The 17,855-nt window shown below is 46.4% G+C and overlaps 1 protein-coding gene across 9 annotated transcripts in view; it reads left to right on the top strand.

Moving 5' to 3' along the window:
• The window catches only part of TP63 (tumor protein p63), a 162,850-nt gene that overhangs the window by 68,973 nt on the left and 76,022 nt on the right, over positions 1 to 17,855 (top strand). For 7 of the 9 annotated variants that reach the window (XM_090147402.1, XM_090147401.1, XM_090147404.1 and 4 more), the window contains 2 exons: positions 14,942 to 15,070; positions 15,368 to 15,500. In XM_090147402.1, coding sequence (XP_090003528.1) covers positions 14,942 to 15,070; positions 15,368 to 15,500 — 262 coding nt within the window. Of the gene's footprint in view, positions 1 to 10,503; positions 11,059 to 11,176; positions 11,202 to 14,941; positions 15,071 to 15,367; positions 15,501 to 17,855 lie in introns of those variants that run through there. The other 2 variants (XM_090147406.1, XM_090147407.1) reach the window with 2 other exon arrangements.

The following is a 17,855-nucleotide window of genomic DNA, read 5'->3' as shown; positions in this document are numbered from 1 at the left end:
CTTCCTTCAAGTCCAACTTTCAGTGTTTGGAAGCTACAGCTAATCAAATTCCCAAATAGAAAATTGAAAAAATATTTTTTAATATATTGGGAAGTCCAAAGATGCACCAGCAGTGGTACCTGAGCTGTGGAGCTACCTCCCAGAGCCTGTGAACTCTGCCAGTTTGTCCCATCCCATGTCGAAGAACAGAGCTGTAGAATTGGACTGTGACTAAGGCAAAAATCTCAGCTGGAGCAAGAATCAGGGAATAAAACTCCCTTAGCTGTACTTTGTAGACCCATTAGAGTGGGCCTTCCTCACCATTAGGTCTGTGTCCTCCAACAAATCACTGGTCCCAGCCACGTGCCTTAGCAGCACAGTGAGGCTCTGTAAGTGGCCATTGTGCTGTGGGAAGCCTCAGGACAGCTTGGGACAGATAAAGTTTGTGACACCCCTCAGTTGTAAAACCTGACCAAGATGTAGTAGCTTAGAGTAATAACACGTCTCAGCTGTTCCACATGTCTGTTTATATGAACGGAGAGTGGCATTTGTCCAGTTATTAGTGGCTGTCCTCTGCGTGGTCGAAATCAGCGGGGAGCTGGATCCCGAAATACTTCTCTCAGTGGGAAGACATTATGGTGCTCAGCTTGAGGCTCTGCGCATGGGATGCCTTTTGGGATGTGCTGGGTGACATTCTTCTGACTGATATAACAAAACTGAACGGTTTCATAATTGCATTTATTTTACACGCTTTGAAACATTTTTGCTTTGATGTGGTCAAAGCGCGTTATTTAGCCTACACCAACGTGCTTCTCTGCAACTTGGGCTGCATTAATATCTTTCCTTAAAATTATATGTAAATAATAATCTAAAGAGCAAATGGATAATATTGAGCTGAGGCATGCTGGCAGAACAGTTGTGGAAAGTGTTAGAAGTGCTGTTAAAATGGGGGGGAAGGGTGTCATTCTCACAGCCAGATCAGCTGGGACATGGGACAACTCCCTCCTCCTTTGGCATGGGGAAGGATCTCCACCTTCCCTAAATGCCCACCTAGCTGCAGCTGGAAGCCACTAATGCAGAAGGAGGACAGCACTGTAATTATGATCAAAGTCCAGCTGTTCACAGCTATGTAATTAGCTTCACTCTCCAAAGCTGCTTATCTTTTTTTTTTTTTTTTTTTTTCAGCTAATGCCTGGTTGGGGGAGTGCTGTTTACAGATAAGTTACTTGTGTTCTTGGAAATAATGGTCATTAGGCTGTGCTTCAACCAGGAGCTGCCTACTTTTGGGGCTGCACCTGCCTGTGCTCTATGCTGGGTCCTGCCCTGCTTGCCCTGTGCCCTGCTAATTTGGTGCCCCAGCATTTTGGGTCACTGAGGTTTTCATAAAATCGCTAAGGTTGGAAAAGACCTCCAAGATCATCAAGTCCATCTGTTGACCCATCACCTCCATGCTCACTGACCATGTCCCTTAGTGCCACATCTCCACAGTTCTTGAACACCTCCAGGGACAGTGACTCCACCACCCCCCTGGGCAGCCTGTGCCAATGCACCACCAGTCTTTCCCTCTTTGAAGGCATTTTGCATCTCACTCTTCCTTCCTCTTTCATTTATGTTTTTGTGTTCTCAGCACAAGGGGAGACATGGCCTTGGGTTTTGGTTGAGGAGTTGCTAAGAATAAATAAAAGAACAAGCCATCAAGCAAATGGGGAAAACAAACAAAAACTGGCCAATTATGCAGAAAACCTGTTGGTAATGGAGAATTGGAGAAACTATCAGAAATGAGTTGGAGTGAGGAAGAGGAAAAGGGCACAGGACATGACAGCATCTTCTGCTGGGTTCTGTAGCCATATGGATTTTGATGAGCAGGGATCTTCCATCAGGAGCATTGCACGTGTGGCTTCACCTCTCTCCTTCAGTTCCCACACCTACCATATGGAGCTGGCAACCAGATGGCAATTATCAGTTAGGAGCCTCACCAATGCTAATGCTTGCAATGCACTGAAGGCAAAAAACTCTCTGTACCTCTTATTGTTGCTAATAGGCAGAGTTCTCTCTCATTAACGATTAGTAATTAAGCAGCTTTCTTCCTTTTGGATTGGAAGGGACCATATTTAGGTGAACCATGCAAGCTACTCTGGTTTGGTTTAGCTGGGGATGTTGGAGCAGAGCAGTGCTTACGCTGTTACAAGGCAGTACCTTGCAGGAAGATGTCATCCCATGTGCAGAGCTCTGCATAATGCTTGCATTTAGGCAACTGCATGCTTTTTTTTTCTTTCTTTGTGCTACACTGTGCTAAATAAAATAACTTAACTCTTGCTCGGGGCTGACAGATCTAATCTGCCCCCCACCTTTGAGAGGGGGGGCCCAAATCTGCCCTTATTGCAGAAAGACCTGAAGCCAAGTGAGGAAAGGCACGTGGCTCAGTACAGATCTTTCTGCAGAGCCAGCTGGGGGTGCAGCAGGTACTTTCCAAAGATGTAGAGAGGGACCAGAAGCAGTCCTGAGCAGCTCGTGGTGCAGGACGTGCAGGAAGGGTCAGCGTGCAGTGTGGCCCTATGAGTGGCAGGGCTTCGTGGCACAGCTCTGCAGGGGTTACATTGCCAGCGCTGGACATCTCAGCTGCCACCTTGGTAAGGATGTGTGGAGGTGAGAGGGAAGGTGTTCCTTTTATCTTTGAGGTGTGTTCTTTGCTTGTTCTCCTGCTTTTATAGCACTGTCTCATCAGAAGATGGGATTAGAAGATTTTTACAAAACACTGCCCAAAAGCAGCATATGGTTCTTCTTCCTTTCCCATAAGCTCTGCTCTTCCCTCACTGCCCTCCTCTGTTCCCCACCAGACCTCTTCTCCATGACAGAATCCTCATAGTGCTGAGGATGCTGGGACCTATCCCAGTCACTGCCAAAGACATCACTTTTTTCTTTTCCTCTTCAAAGCACAGTATTGGTTCTTCCGTGTCAAAAAAAAGATGCTTAACTGCTTGGAGGCCCTTTTAGTGCTGCTTAAAGGATTAAGGTGGAACTGAATCGACCATTTTCCAACTCCCAAAGGACTGGAAGGAGAATATCCAAAGTCTTTCATGTGGTCCTTCTTACTCTGAAAAGAGAATACCTAATTCATCGGATCTTGCTCAACTTCCAAAAAAAAAAAGAAACCCTGACAAGATTAAAGAATCAAATTCTCAATAGCTCATCTGTTTAAATATGTTTAGGGTGTTTGTGGTAAACGTTATAAATATAATCCCCTGCTGATTTGTGTGGTACCACTCTGCTACTAGCTGATTTGCCATGGCTTCTTTCAACAAACGGGGATTTCTGGCCTGAGATAGAGCAAAAGTCCAAGTGACCAAATGGTATTGAGTCCCTTTGGGAAAACGTTCATAGGTTCCACAAGGGAAGGGTAAGGAAGGGAGGTCTGGTCAAGGAAAAAATTAAAGAAACCTGGGTATCTATTTGGTGCCTTCCCAAGGAACTGAGCTCTAAGTTAGTTTTGTGTTTCTCTGAAAACCTTCCTGGGAGCTCAGGCGTTGTGCTGGGAGCCAATGGTTATTCTGTCGTAGAAATTTTGACTTCTGTTTAATCTAATTTTTGAGAAGCTGCAATCTGTGGTTAAAATAGAAATAATTAGAAGAAAAATGTTTAGCTGTGATAGATTTCTGAGATTTGTTTGACTAGATCTGCTGATACTGTCTTGCCTGCTTACATAGTTTCATGAAAACATCTGTACCTGTTCTTAGTACTTACCTATATGATGTAGTGTCTTACTTAGTGTCTTACTATGGTATAACAGACCATCTCCTGGTGGGATTTTGCTGCTGAGTCATTTCCTATCAGGTGTTTGAATGCCACAGGTGGCCTGATGTGATAAATACTGACGCAGGGAGGGGAATTCACTTAGCACATGGAGCTATAAAGAGTGAGCAGGGGGAAACCCTGCTGCTGGGGGGTGGTTCAGCAGGCTCTTGGCAAGACCAAAAGAAGTCTGCTTACAAAACCTTTTCCTAGGGAGATTCGGTGATTCAGTGCCTGGACAACATTGGTCTGCCTCTGAGTTGGTGCATGCTGAAAATAAATGCATAGAAAGAAGCTTGCACTATGCTGCTGAACTACTGGGCCTTGCAAGCAGCAGCTGTGTGTGCAGCCCTGAATCAGCTGCAGTAGCTGTCTGAACTCCAAGAGCTGGTGGGGTAAAGCCATGGGCTTAGGTGGTCAGATATGGAATTGAAAAATGAAAAATGCTTTTACATTTTTTTTTCCAAGTTTGTTCATTTGAGAATTTTCTTCTTAAAATATGCAGGCTGGCAACGTGATTCCTAATTGTGATAAAACTGGGGACTCTGGTGTATTTACAGCACTGCAGAAGCTTCGTGCTCTGAGATAATCACAAGCAAAAACCATAGATCACATTAGGAGTGGCAGCGTATTGATGAAATTATAGGGAGCCTACTCTGTAATTTCTTAACACCAAGTGCAGTTGCACAAGCAAAGATTCTGTGAGCAGGGCAGGAACTGTTCCCCTGCACGCTGGTGGTGTTTCTGATAAGCACTTCTCTTGTCCTTGTCTTCCAGGACTGTAATCTGCTCTTAATCCTTTGTCCTTCATCTGCCCTGTCTAGCAGCTATTTTGCGACATAGTGAAAGGTTTTTGCAAGTGCTTTTTTTTTTGAGAGAAGGATTCTCTGCCCTTGGGCTTAGCAATAGCAGGCCTGCCACAGAGTTGCTCAATGCCGAAAAACGCAGCCAGCTCTGTATTTAGCAGAAGACCTCGTACTCCTCTAGGAGTATCACTGGTGGTAGGGTAGGAAATTGGGTGTTTTTTTTAATCATCCAAAGCACACTGGACTTAGCAGGTTGGCTGTGGGGGACCTTCAGCTAAATTCAGATTTCAGGGCTGCCCCTAACATCTGTTTTGCCGGTGTTTCTCTTTTGCATTTTAATTATTTACTGAAACACAGGATGTTGCTCTTTACAGTTTCCTGCTTCTAAAGAGTTTTGGGGACTTTTTGTGTTATCGTGATGATTTATATTTTTTGTAAAATTCAGTCTTCCTTAGAGCTTGAGAGAGGGACTTTGTGCATTCCCCAAGCAGTTTATCGAGAAAAGAATTTGTGTAACCAAAGACTCAGGAAGTGTAGATGCCACGTGGACCGAGAGTCTTACCTGGCTCAGCTCAAAATGTCACCAGCCTCTCACAGCAGACAGTCTGAGACCCTCCTGTCCTAAAAAAGAACTTCGTGTTTGCTGTCTGGGGAAGCAGTCCCTCCCCTCTCCAATTACATTTACGTGACGACAGGCCCTGCCACACATAGTATCCCGGGGCTGAGGATCAGCAAGGCCTTGCAGGATTTCTCTCACTTTGTTCCCTCTTGGTGGAGGGCCACATTGAGACCCACCTGGGGTGTCCCATTGCTGGGATGTCCCCTCACCAGCCGCCTGTCTGTTCTGTGTGCATGGGGGCAATAGCATCTGGTTGTGTAATGCTGACTGCATTTAGTGTGAGGCCACACCTTGAGTACTGTGTTCACTTTGGGACCCCTCACTACAAGAAATTGAGGCCCTCAAACACGTCCAGAGAGGGGCAATGGAGCAGTGAGAGGTCTGGAGCACAGTGAGGCGAGGCTGAGGGTACAGAGATTGTTCAGTCTGGACAAGAGGAGGCTCAGGGGAGATGTTATTGTTCTCTACAACCTGAAAGGAGGTTGAGGTGAGGTTGAGGTTGGACTCTGCTCCCAGGTAACAGTGATAGGACAAGGGGAAATGGCCTCAAGTTGTGCCAGGAGAGGTTCAGGTTGGATATTAGGAAAAGTTTCATCCCAGAAAGAATGGTGATGCACTGGCACAGGCTGCCCAGAGAGCTTCGGGAGTCACCATCCCTGGAGGAATTCAAGAACTGTGCTGATGTGGCACTGAGGGACATGGTCAGTGGGCATGGTGTGATGAGTTGATGATTGGATTAGATTATTTTACAGGTCATTTCTAACCATAAGGATTCTGTGATCTTGGAACTGGCTGCTTGGTGTGCTGTGATGCCCAATGCTTTCCTAGTTCTGGCTCCTCCCAGAGCCACACAGCATCTCATGAGAGATGCATGAAACCCTGCTGCTTTCCTGAAGTTCTGATGTGCTTGGCTGAGTTATTTTACCACCTGTAATAAATACAGCAATTTCTCATTCTGTGTTGTGGTCTCTGTGCTGGCATGGTGGAGGTAAGCTAGTGAAACCTGAGAGATACTGGCTGTGCTCAGCATTGCAGCGTTTCAGCAGACAATAATTAGAAGAGGGAAAACCCAAGCCTCCTTGTTTCCTGTGGGAAATACTGAGAACAAGCTCCTTGTTAACAACGGACAGCAACAAACTGCTGAAGTTGTTATGGGTAAATGCTGAGCTGGTGGAAAGACACTGATAAGCAAAGCTGAAAAGGGGAGGTTTAATTCAGAAATCCTTAGGAAGCTCAGGTTTCCAGCTTGATTTTCCTTTATATGTACCCAAATTGCTCCGGTGCAGTGATGAAGGCCTGTAATAGCTGAGCTCTGTAGTCACTTAAAAATGAACATTTTTCTGAGGTTGTTTTGCTTTATTTTCTGTTGCTGCAGGGAATTGAATAACTAGAAGGGACATGGTGAGCTGCTTTGGGCTGTGGTTTAGGCTGCTTTGGGTGTTTTATGCCTGCCTTTGCTCTCTTGTCCTTCTGGAACAGAGCTGCCCAATGAAACCAGGGTTTCCTTTTTTACCGTGCAGCATTATCTAAAATAGATAAGTCCTTTTTTTTGTTTAGACCAAAGGGATTTCTTTGTTTCTTTCTTTCTTTCTTTTTTTTTTTTTTTTTTGTGATGAACTTGAATATGTTTTATGGCTTCAGAACACTTTGCCTGTCAAGTTTACCTTGCAGTTCTCATTTTCAAGTTTGCCTTAAAAATACCTGGATTTTGTATTCCTGCTGCTTGTAATAAGCCTCCTTTGCAGCAGCAAGGCTCTGCCCTCTGCCTGACAGCTCCCACAACTCCCCTCTGTGGGAACCCCAAATAAGCTTGGGCTGGGAGTAGCTGGAAAGGTGAGTTAGTAAAGAATAGAGTTACAACAGCTTTCTGATTGGTTTTTTAGTGCTTTTCAAAAATGGATGAAGATTTAAGTTTTCTTTTGACTTTTAAATTTTGAAAATCTTGAGACAGTGTTGCCCTGGAAATGTACTGGTTGCCAGCAGGTCCCTGTGTGCTTTACAAAGCTGATGGCATTGCTGTAGCTGAGAACTGGAAAGACAAAGACGGCCAGGTCAGTCAGCAGCTGAGCTAAAGATAGCTGGGATGTGCTGAACCCCAGCCTTGTGCTCCAGCCCCAGGCTTCCCAAAGCGGGTTGCTCAGGCTCCTGAGTGGTTTTCTGGAGGCTGCAAGGGCTCTGTAGTATGTACAAGCAAGCAGCGAGCAGAAAAACATCTTGCAGGGCACAAGACATGCTGTGGCAGGGCTGACACCTTGGTCAGAGCTTTGTCCCTCTCTGCCTTTGCTGAGAAAGGGAGTGGGTGTTTGGGACACGCAGGAGGGCAGGGGATGTCTGTGGCTGGCTGAGAAGGTGGTTTCCAAGAATGGGTGAGAAGCTGAGGGTGGAGAAGGGGGTGTCCAGAGTTCAATGGGCGATGAGAGAAGTCTGGGAGAGTTCATAGAATGCTAACAGATGGAAGGAAAAAAATCAGGGGTGACTTTCTTCCAACAATTAGGGGATGATAATGATATCTCTAGTCCTGGAAGGGTCGTTTGCTTCCTGAAGCCCTGAGGACAAAGAAATGCCTCTGACACATAGAAGCGGCCCCTATTTTCAGGCTGAGAATGATGAGATGCAGTTCCTGGGCTGCTGACGTTCTGAACCTGTCTGGCTTCCAGCAGTGTTTTGCAATGGGCTGCACAGTGCCCAGGCCAGGAGCCCCTTGGCAGGACAGTGCAGGTGCATGGCTTTTCTCCCCATGGAGCTCTGCTGCCTGCATTGGAGCAGGGTGCTGCTGTGGGGTGTGGTGATGTAACGTGCTCCAAGGGGATGCTGCAGGGCTGAAAATGCTGCATTCACTGCGGGCATTATCAAATGCAGGCTGACTCTAACTGAAAGAAGATGATGAATGGGAGAAAATCCCCCATGTGTTTTTCAGCATGGTGAATGAGGAGGACCGTTCTGTGCAGGCAGTTTCACTTTCTTTGCTATGGGCCAGTTTTGTCCTGAAGGCTTGAGCAAAGAGCATGTGGAAAGCTGAGCCATCCTTCTTCCACCTTTCCCCTCCGCTCACACACACATATGTACCCAAAAGAGAAATTTAAGTCACAGAGAAAACAGAATGCACATACAACAGGCAATCAGAACACTGAGATTTTTAAGGCAATGCAGTCAGCATTCCTCTGAGACAAAATTGTATGAAACATCATCCATCTTACAGCTGAAGCAGGGCAAATATAGTATGTAAATATAGGCGTCATTTGCTTATGGAGCACGAAGAAGCTCCAGTCCTTGAAGGATGCTGTAGGGCCTCAGCAGTATCACAGGCTCCTTTTGCTGTCTGTCTCTCCCAGCTCCCTTCTCTTGCCTCCCACATACCCTTGGCTGCAGGCTTCCAAGGCTGGGGCTCACCCTTTGGGCAGTCAGCTTCTTCAGATTGCTATTGCACATCTCTGTCATTCTCTTTTCTCCCAGCTACCCTTCCCACAATCATGGAACAAGTTGCCGAGGGAGGTGGTGGATGCCTTGAACCTGGAGACACACAGGGTCAGGCTGGATGGGGCTCTGAGCATCCAATCAAGCTGCCAGCATCCCTATTTGTTGCAGAGAGTTGAACTATATGGCTTTAAATGTCCCTTCCAACCCCATGCTTCTATGATGATCCTATGCTGCTACTGCTGCAGTCTGCATTTGGGGCAGGGTCTTTGCTGGGCTCTTCCAGGGTGCACTTGGTCACACAGGCTGGGGTGAGCGTGGTCCCACTGTGGGGAATTCCAGCTGATGCCTCCTGCCAGACACACGCCTGTCCCCTGCTGCCAGAGCCTGCTTCCTTCTCCCCTTGCACAGCTGTGCGCTTCATTAGGTAGCGAGGTCTGCAAATCATGGTAGTGTCAGAATGCAGAGTGGGGGGAATTCCAGCAGGACAAGCATTGCCAAGTTCCTCAAGTGTCAGTGATGGGGTCAGAGGAGGAGCCCCCTCCCCACTCAAAAACTGAAATGCAACTAATGGCAAGATTTGGGCAGTTAAATGGAGTGCTCATCAACTTAAAATTGTTTGCCGTTTCTTTTGATGCCCTTCGATGTGTAACCAGAGAAGGCAGCACCCAGCACGGGTGGATTGGATCCATGATTGGGATTGCATGAGTCAGATTGAAGGCTGCTGACTTCTCTGCTCTGTGGCTCGCTTCCCTACCAAGCCTGCGTCCTGTGACAACAGAGGGCTGATACAGGAAGGCATGCATGAACAAGGGGCTGCTGTGCAGTTAACTGCTGAAAGCACCCAGGAAGAAAGGTTAGGTGTTAGCCTAGACATCTGAGTTCGAGTCCTGCTTTCACCCTGAGTTTTAAGTGTGGCTCACAGCAACTCACAGCATTTTGGAAGCTGTGATTTTCATTCCTGGGCATCAGCTTTTTGGTGCCTTAAGATAAGTGAGGCTGAGGGTTTGTTACTCCAGGGAGTGCAGTGCCTGCTCTACCCAAAGAATTCAAGGCTTTTTCTGAATATCTGTACCAAGATGCCCAGTATCACTGAATTGTAGCGTGGCTTGGGTTGGAAGGGACCTTAAATCCCACCCAGTCCCAACACCTTGCCATGGGCTGGCTGCTCCCCACCAGCTCAGTCTGCCCAGGATAATCTGGCCTTGAAGCCTTTCAGGATTGGGATACCCACAGTTCTCCAGGCAGCTATGCCTGGGCCTCACCATCTTCTAAGTGAAAGATTTCCTCCTAATCTCTAATCTGAATCTCTAATCTGAATTTCCCTTCTTTTTGTATAAAACCATTCCCCCTTGTCCTGCCACTATCTGCCCTCATGAAAGGTCAGCCTCCCAGAACCACCAGTTCCCTTTTGTGCAGCACCAGCCCAGGGAGTTAGGTGACCAAGGCAGTATTTCTGGCTTGCTGAGTAACCATGAGTAATCCTGTGACCTCCTGGTGACTTAGTTTTCCCACAGGTAAAATGGGAATAATGACTCTGTCCTCCTTTGTAGAGCACTTTGAGAGATATGAATAAAATGAGACATAGTAGATAACATTATTTAGATAATATTAATTATACATTTGGTTCATTTGTGTGATGTGGAATTTCTTTCTTCATACAAGTAGATGTTCTCTTTGCATCAGGGTTTCCTAAATTGTCTACCACTGACTCCTTTAGAAGAATATATATTGTGAAAAAACACAGTACCTTACATGGAGGAATCTCTCTGTCCCCATCTGCATGTCCAGAGACTGACTACACTGAAAACTGTACATCAATGAGATCTGTTTGGAGAGAAGAAGCAGAAAATGACATTCTTGAACTTGGGCAGCGAACAGAAAAAAGCTCCAAATCATTCTGCTCTTCCATACTATGAATGATTTCTTCCCACTTTTTGCAACGTGGATTTATAATGCATAGAACCAATGTGAAGCCATGAAGCTCCGTGCCTACAAACCACACTGACAGTTTCTGAGAATTCACACACTGTATGGGGGAAATGCAAACCTTCATAAAAGCAATGCCAGGGGTGCTGAGCTCCACGGAAGCTAAGGAAAAGTGGAAGGGCTCAGATCACTTGAAAGCCAACCCAGGACAAGATACTTTATTCATTTCTGATTTCCCCATATTAACCTTTAGGCAGTTGAGATGGTGAAGCTACAAGTGTGTTTTGGAGGGGAAACCAAGGAAAACCACACTATCTCCTGGCCGTGGCAACCATTCTTATTTTCTAAGGAGGTCTTGAGCACATGTCACAGTAATGCCAAACTGTACCCTGCATCAGGTACCCACCCTGTGAAAGTGGGAGGCATCTGCCTTTAAGGTCGAGGCTGCAGAGAGGGGTCTGAGCATGCTCTGTATAAAGCCCAGGTGCTGCTTTGTACAGGAGCTCCTGGCTTGTCCCACTGGTGAGTTGAGCCTTGCTGTTTTGGTTCTAGCTCTTTTCTGTGAGAGGTTGTGTGGTGGAAGATGGCTTTTTAGGGTGGGAAGCATTACTGTGCTGCACTGGTTGAGTTTAATGGTTTACTGTTATTGCTTTCTGGTGCGGAAGGTAACTTTTTTGTTTCATTTTGTGGTGCTGCTGTTTTTTTCCTGGTCTTTCTCACACGAAGGTGGGAAGGGGAAAAATGTGGTGAAGAGTGGAAAGCATGAGGTTGGAATGAGCTGAAATGCCTTGTTTTCCTTGGGCTTTGGCACTGGCTCTTGAGGAATTGCTCTGAGCAATCGGGGCTATCCCCAGCACGGTTGGAGCCTTAGCTCTAGGGAAGGATGGCTGCAGAGCAGGTAGGCTAAAGCTTGTGAAAGGCAAATGCTGTGCCAACTATTTTTATTTGCTGGTTTTCTTTTGGTTTTCTTTTCAGGGGAGGTGGACATGGTTGTTGGTTTTTTGTTGTTGGGTTTTTTTTAATTAACTTCTTTATTGTGAAGCTTAACGTTCCTAGGGAGACTTTGATGTTGGTCACTGTGTAGGCACAGCTGAAAGTTGCTGCTTTCGTTGGCAGTTTGCAGAGCTCTTGCTCATCTGCATGATGGCAAAATATATCAGCTGGGATGCAGCCCCACTCTGCTGGCTTATCAAAGCACTGTAGTCAAGATGATCAGCAGAGAGCAAAACAACTTTGAAGCAGGAGGCTTCAAAGATCTTGAAAAGTAATCTTGAAAAGTGTTTTCACCTGTTGTATGCCTTGTGGCTTCACCCCCTCCTGTAAAATAAGTGGAATGGGATAGATCTTGATGGGAGCAGGAGTGCATTGCTGGCTAAAACTCATCCTGGGAGTCAGTGGTTAAAGAGTGGTGCCAGCAAACCCTGTGCTCTGGGTAAGATTATGCATCTTGGAGAAGATCTAAGCCACTATTTCTGTTAATTAAAGATCCCTTTATGGCTTTTAAAGGAGGGGACTCAGGGGTGCAATGTCCTATTCAGCTCACAGCTTGATGGGGCCATAAATCCTTCTGCAGTTCTACCTTGGTGCACTTACAGCTTGTGGCAAGCTGCCTGCAGGCTCCTTCAGCAATTAGTGAAGTGAATTAAGAGTCTAGTTTGTAGGCTTAAAACAGAAGGTGGGCTAGACAAGGCTTACCACCATGCTTTGTGTCATTCTAGTCAGTGGTTTGGTACAAGAGGCTGTGATCAGCAGCACTATCTCCTGTGATGCACTTTGGGATGAGTGGCTGCGGGTGAAAGAAATGTTTGGGCATCCGTCAATAACAGGAGCAATTTGAACAATGCAAACTCCTGCTCTCTTGTGATTAGCTTCAGGCGCTCAGGGATTATTTTACTGGAGAGGAGGGCTTGCTAATGTGGGAGACAACAATTAGCTGGAGAAGTGAAATTCATGTGTAGATGGATGTTGCCCAGGCTTCAGTTGTTATTTTCTAGTGGAAGAGCAAATTTGCTTCATGCGGTGGGCTCTTTAGTACACAGAGGCTACTCTGCTGTGTTAAAGGCTGTTTGTTAAGGAGGGTGTCACTGGGTTTATATTTTAGTACATGATGATAAGGGAAGGAAACAGCTTGGCTTGCATATGGGGAGTGTTGAAGGGGTCTTAACTCTTACTTCTACGAAAGCGTTAACCAGGGAACTTCTCATTTGGTGTAAGGAAATATGCCTTCTTGGTTGTCAGGTAAAATCTGCTGTAGCTCTTGTGACCTGGGACTGCCCAGCTGTGGACAGGAGCATTGTGGCATGCAGCAACATCATTGCTCTGAGGCTTTTTGAAGGCAATCTCTTTTATGACAACTTTTTGGTGAATTTGATTCCTGTGAAAGTAGCAGTGAAGTGATGTAGCTGTCTGTTGTCACTACCTAGGGACTTAATTCCTAATAAGTGTTAAGTCCGAATGAAATCAGTGGCAGAGCAGCTGGGGGCCTTCACCTTAGGGGCTCACTGTATTGATGTTCTGCTCCAAAGCTTGTTGTGTCAGTGATGCTCAGCTTATATAACAGCTTTGGGGCAGGTCTGCTGGTCTGAGGTTTCAATATGGCACTCCTGAAAGTGCCCTACAAGACTGAAAGCCTAAAAGGAGTAATTTCTAGTACTTTGTGGGATAACTGCTCTTCTCAGAGGACTTGTGATTATTTATGTTCAGTGTGGACGTGCTGTCATGTTGGTGAGAATAGTATTAGCTGTAGTGCTTGGGTGTTTTAAAGGTTTTTGTTTTTTTTTTTTAATCTTAATCACAGGAAAAAAATGGATGAGTAATTTGAAGTGATGCTGAAGCTTTCTGTGCTGAGAGTAGCGAGGCACTGGCACAGATTGCCCAGAGAGGTGGTGGTGCCCCATCCCTGGAGACAGCCAGGGTCAGGCTGGATGGGGCTCTGAGCACCTTATGGAGCTGTGAGTGTCCCTGTTCAGTGCAGGGAGTTGAACCAGGTGGCCTTGAAGGGGCCCTTCCAACTCATACAATTCCATGATGTTTTTGACATGTGCTTAGCTGTGGCTCTGGAGGCTGAAGCCACTTGATTTCTCTTAGCTTGGGAAAACTATCTGCCCTTTTTGAACAGTGTGCAGTTCATAAGCAGCAGAAGTGAGGAAAGCCCTGCTTTTTGCAGCCCCGAGTCATTCTGAAAGCATGAGAGGCCTTATAAATTCAATGTAAAGAGCTGGATTCCCCCTCTAGCAGCAGTCAATAATAGATGCTTCAGGAATAAGTAGAGGAAAAAAAACAGCTGTAGTGTGATCTTCCCTCTCAGACACTTTTTATTAACTTTTGCTGCTTAATAAGTTGGGCTTTTCCATACATCTTGTTCTGACTGTTGTCTTAAACAGCACCAAAATGCACCAAAACAAACCATAGTCTGATTCTCTGTGGAATCCAGTTACAGTCCTGTCTGCTGTTACAGCTGCTCCTCGGGCAGGGGCTGCTGCTGTTTCCTTGTGTTGTGCCCGAAGGACTCTTCTATGAAAATGTGGGGTGCCCTCATCCTCGTGGGAGGAAAAGCAGTCACCTGACTGATGGTTGAATTAAAAGTTGAACTGAGATCTCAAGTGCAAATATATTTGAGAAATTCCCCCGTACATCCTTGTAGCCGTCGAGTATTTTGACCCGGGCGTAAGAACTGCTGCGTTTGAATTTAGCACTGGGGCAGTGGGATGAGAATGTGCAGCTGTGGAAGGCGCGGGTGCTCCAGCTTCGTCACCACTCCTCTTGGGCCCACCTATTTCTGTGAGGCTTGTGGGAGCTTAAGGGGATAAAAATGGCCGAGGTAATTAGCGGATCCGGCATCGAGCAGCTGGGGTGGCTGAGGAATTATTGCGGCTGTGAAAGGTGGTTGAGAAGCAGGGCGTATCCTGATGTGATATAACTGAACTCCTTGATTAAAAGGAAAAATAGTGGTTTTTTAGTATATTTTAGTTCAAGACTTGAGCTGCAGATGTGGATGGAGTCACCTAATCACTTTAGGTTGTGCAGTGCAGAGAGGGGAGTTCTGCACCATTTAGGTACTCTATACCCGCTGCCCAGCATTTCCTGCTCTATGTGAGAAGTTCCAGGAGCAAAATGCAGAGGTTTCTTCTTTCTCTAGGATTCCTTATGATGCATCATTCCAGTAGACACTGAGATGTATTTAACTTATTTAGAAGAGTGGTTGAATTCTCTGCTGTCTAAATACAGCATCTGCAGCAGTGTGGAATGTGTGTTGTACAGCTGTGAATGTTACAGGCATTCAGTGTGTCTCCTTTTTCACACAATAGCTTCTATTTATGGGTTTTCATCAAGTTGGACTCTTGCATTCAACATATCTTTGTGTGTTTTCTTTTTTCTTTCTTTTTTTCTGCTTTTGTTTCATAAGGTTTGTAGAAACTCCGAGCCACTTCTCCTGGAAGGAGAGTTACTACCGCTCAGCCATGTCCCAGAGCTCCCAGCCCAGGGAGTTCCTCAGCCCAGAGGTGATCCAGCATATCTGGGACTTCCTGGAACAGTAAGTTGCCCTTCAGTGGGATGTATGGAAGAAGTTGTTTAGGAGCAGGACACCCCTGCAGTTTTGTTGTCTGGGGTGGTGTTGGGATTTCAGTCTTCCATACCTCCAGGTCCAGCCCTGCTCAGGGACTGTTGCTAGCATGGTGGGTGGTGAAGCGCATGCTCACTGGGAATAGCTTAATTGATCCTGAGACTGGTTTAAAGGTGGCACCCAAGTCCTGGGGAACACCCTGGCACACAGGGAGTTGAGGGGAATGGAATTTGGTCCATTTTAACTATGCTGCTTTGTTCCTTGTAGGCCAATATGCTCGGTTCAGCCAATTGATTTGAACTTCATTGATGACCCATCTGAAAATGGCCCTACAAACAAGATAGAGATCAGCATGGATTGTGTCCGCCTGCAGGATACGGAGCTGAGTGACCCAATGTGGGTGAGTAGCAAGAAGGATTTCTTTAACCCCTAGAGAAAGATGATTCTTTGCAGAAACCGTTCCTGCTGCATTGCTCTGAGATTCTTTTCTCCTTCCTGGTGGTGCTGTGGCTGCCCTCTGTGTTTGAGGAAGTCCTCGCTTTCTGTTGTCTTCTGCCCATGAAAGCTGTTTGGGAGTGTGGCTCTGCCAGGTGACTGTGGTGGTGACAGGTTGTGGCGCCGGTGCTTGGGGCTAGCTGAGATGCTGAGAGAATCCTTTTTTGCCTTTGAGGCTGCAAGAGGGAACAGGTTGGCTCTTCACCTCCTCCTCCCCTCCTGCTGAAACAAGGGCAGCGAAGGGATGAGGCAGGTAAACGTGTGGAAGAACCATCTCTTGTGCTTGTCCCAATGCATAGCTGTCCCTGCTCGCTCTTTGCTTAGGACTTGGTTTTGTGGCCCAAAGATTAAAATAGTTCTGAGCGCTAAAGCTGGAGAATGTTCTTAACTGGCTTGAAGACCAGATATGAATGAAAACTTGCTTTCAGATCATGGTTGTTTTTTTTTTCCTTTCTATGTTTTTCCAGATTCTTAGCTGCGGGTGTCTTGCCAGTATCCTTTGATACTGGAATGTGTATCAAACCCTGGTGGGTGCCTTTGGCACAAAGTGGCCAGTTCCTTCTTACCAATAGCTCTGGTGAAGAAGCCAGGTGTTGCTCTTGCAGGCTGGAGCAGGTGGTGTGTCAGGAGTTTGAGCTATTTGTTTATACTTTCCTGGGTCTAACATACTTCAGGGCAAAACTCCTGTCTGCTTTGGAGTCAGTTGCTTTCTAAATGTTCTTGTTCCTCTGTACTTTCGTCCTGAGAAACTACAGTTTAATTTCCTAGCTAATCAACAAATGTCTTCTGTGTTCAGCCATGGTATGTTTGCAGCACTGGTGTTGGTCAGACCTAAACCCAGAGGTTTGCATCTGCAGAGGAAGAACTCCCAGGTCACACTGACTGCACTCCTGGGTACCAGAAGGTTTGACCTGTTTTTGCCTGTCTGATATGACTGCTGAAACAGGACAGGGTAGTGTGTTCCACTTTCCTTGTGGAACTGCAAGAGGTGAAAAGGCCGTTTTGAGGTTGGGTGTCTGTGTAGTTAATGTGAAGCAGCCACTCCACAGAGAGACAACTGATTTCTGTCTGCTTATTGCTTGATTTGGGGTGGGCTCAGAGGGGCAGCACTGAGTGTGCAAGCCTGCAATGTGAGTCTGAAAGGATACTTCTCAAATTTCCTTGTTGCCCTACTAAAGCTCCAGTAAAATGGCATCTCTTCAGCTTGTTCAAGAGGCTTTCTGTGTTTAAGAGGGGATATCTGCTTTTCAAATTGGGCTGGTAGTGCTCTATTTGAACTAGTTATGCCCTCATGTATAACAATCCCTGGTACTTTAAAGTAGCTTTGCACCTTCCATGTCTACACCTGGACTTGCTGTGTTGAGCGCTAGCAAAGCCTTTATATCTCTGGCTCCTCTGAGCTGTCAGCAGTGCTCAGCAGCAGCTGCCAGGCTATCTTGGAGCTGTTGTTCAAAGTCTCCCTCTCCTGTCTGTGGTGCAGTGAAACATCAGTGGAAAATCCCTTCTTGTCCTCTCTGACCACTGCTGGAGTCAGTTCTGGGGCTGGGAAAGCAGGGCAGGCAGCTTTAGCTGTAAAATTTATTTCTTGCTTATGATGGCAGCCTTCTAGGAGGCATCTCTGGGGAGGCCAAGATGCATGGTAACATCTTTAAGTGTTTTTCACCCCAGTGACAGCCAAAGGGGGAGTGGGGAAATTCCATCCCATCCCTGCCTTCGCTGTAAGCCAACAGCTCAGACACTGCTTGAGTCTGGGTGTCCCCATGTTCATTAATAAATGTTCCAGTTTGCCTTCCCTGGAAGACAGAACCTTTGCTGAGTTGAGTGCTGCACAAAAGCCTTCACAAAGCGAAATATGCATTGCAAACCTGTGCAAACAGCCTGTCTTTTAAAAGGAGGAAAGCTCTTTTTACTCCCCTTAGCACCACCACCACCTCCCTATAAATTTGCAAACATCCCTGACAGGTGACAACTCCCCCTTGCAGAGAAGTCTGTGTTTGCTTTGCTGTTTCTGGGGCTTGCAGCTTGCACTGGCAGAGAATGTGTAGCCTCAGGCAAGGTGTTTGCTGTTTGTCGGCTTTAATCTGAAATACCTTACAACCCTCTTCCCCCTCCAGCTTCTCTTTTCCTTTGGATACCTTCGGGGCAAGCGCTCCCCTTGCACCTGTCTCTCTGTAACCTCAGCCATGTCACTCCTAGACACGAGGTGCTGCACGCAGCTGATTGCAGCAAAGAGTTGAAGAGGGCAGATAAACACAAAGGA

The sequence above is a fragment of the Phasianus colchicus genome, chromosome 10, assembly GCF_987193195.1.
Source record: "Phasianus colchicus chromosome 10, bPhaCol1.hap1.1, whole genome shotgun sequence".
NCBI classification, from domain to species: Eukaryota; Metazoa; Chordata; class Aves; order Galliformes; family Phasianidae; genus Phasianus; species Phasianus colchicus.
Note: the sequence above shows the minus strand (reverse complement) of the source record. Positions and strands in the feature narration are given on the sequence as shown.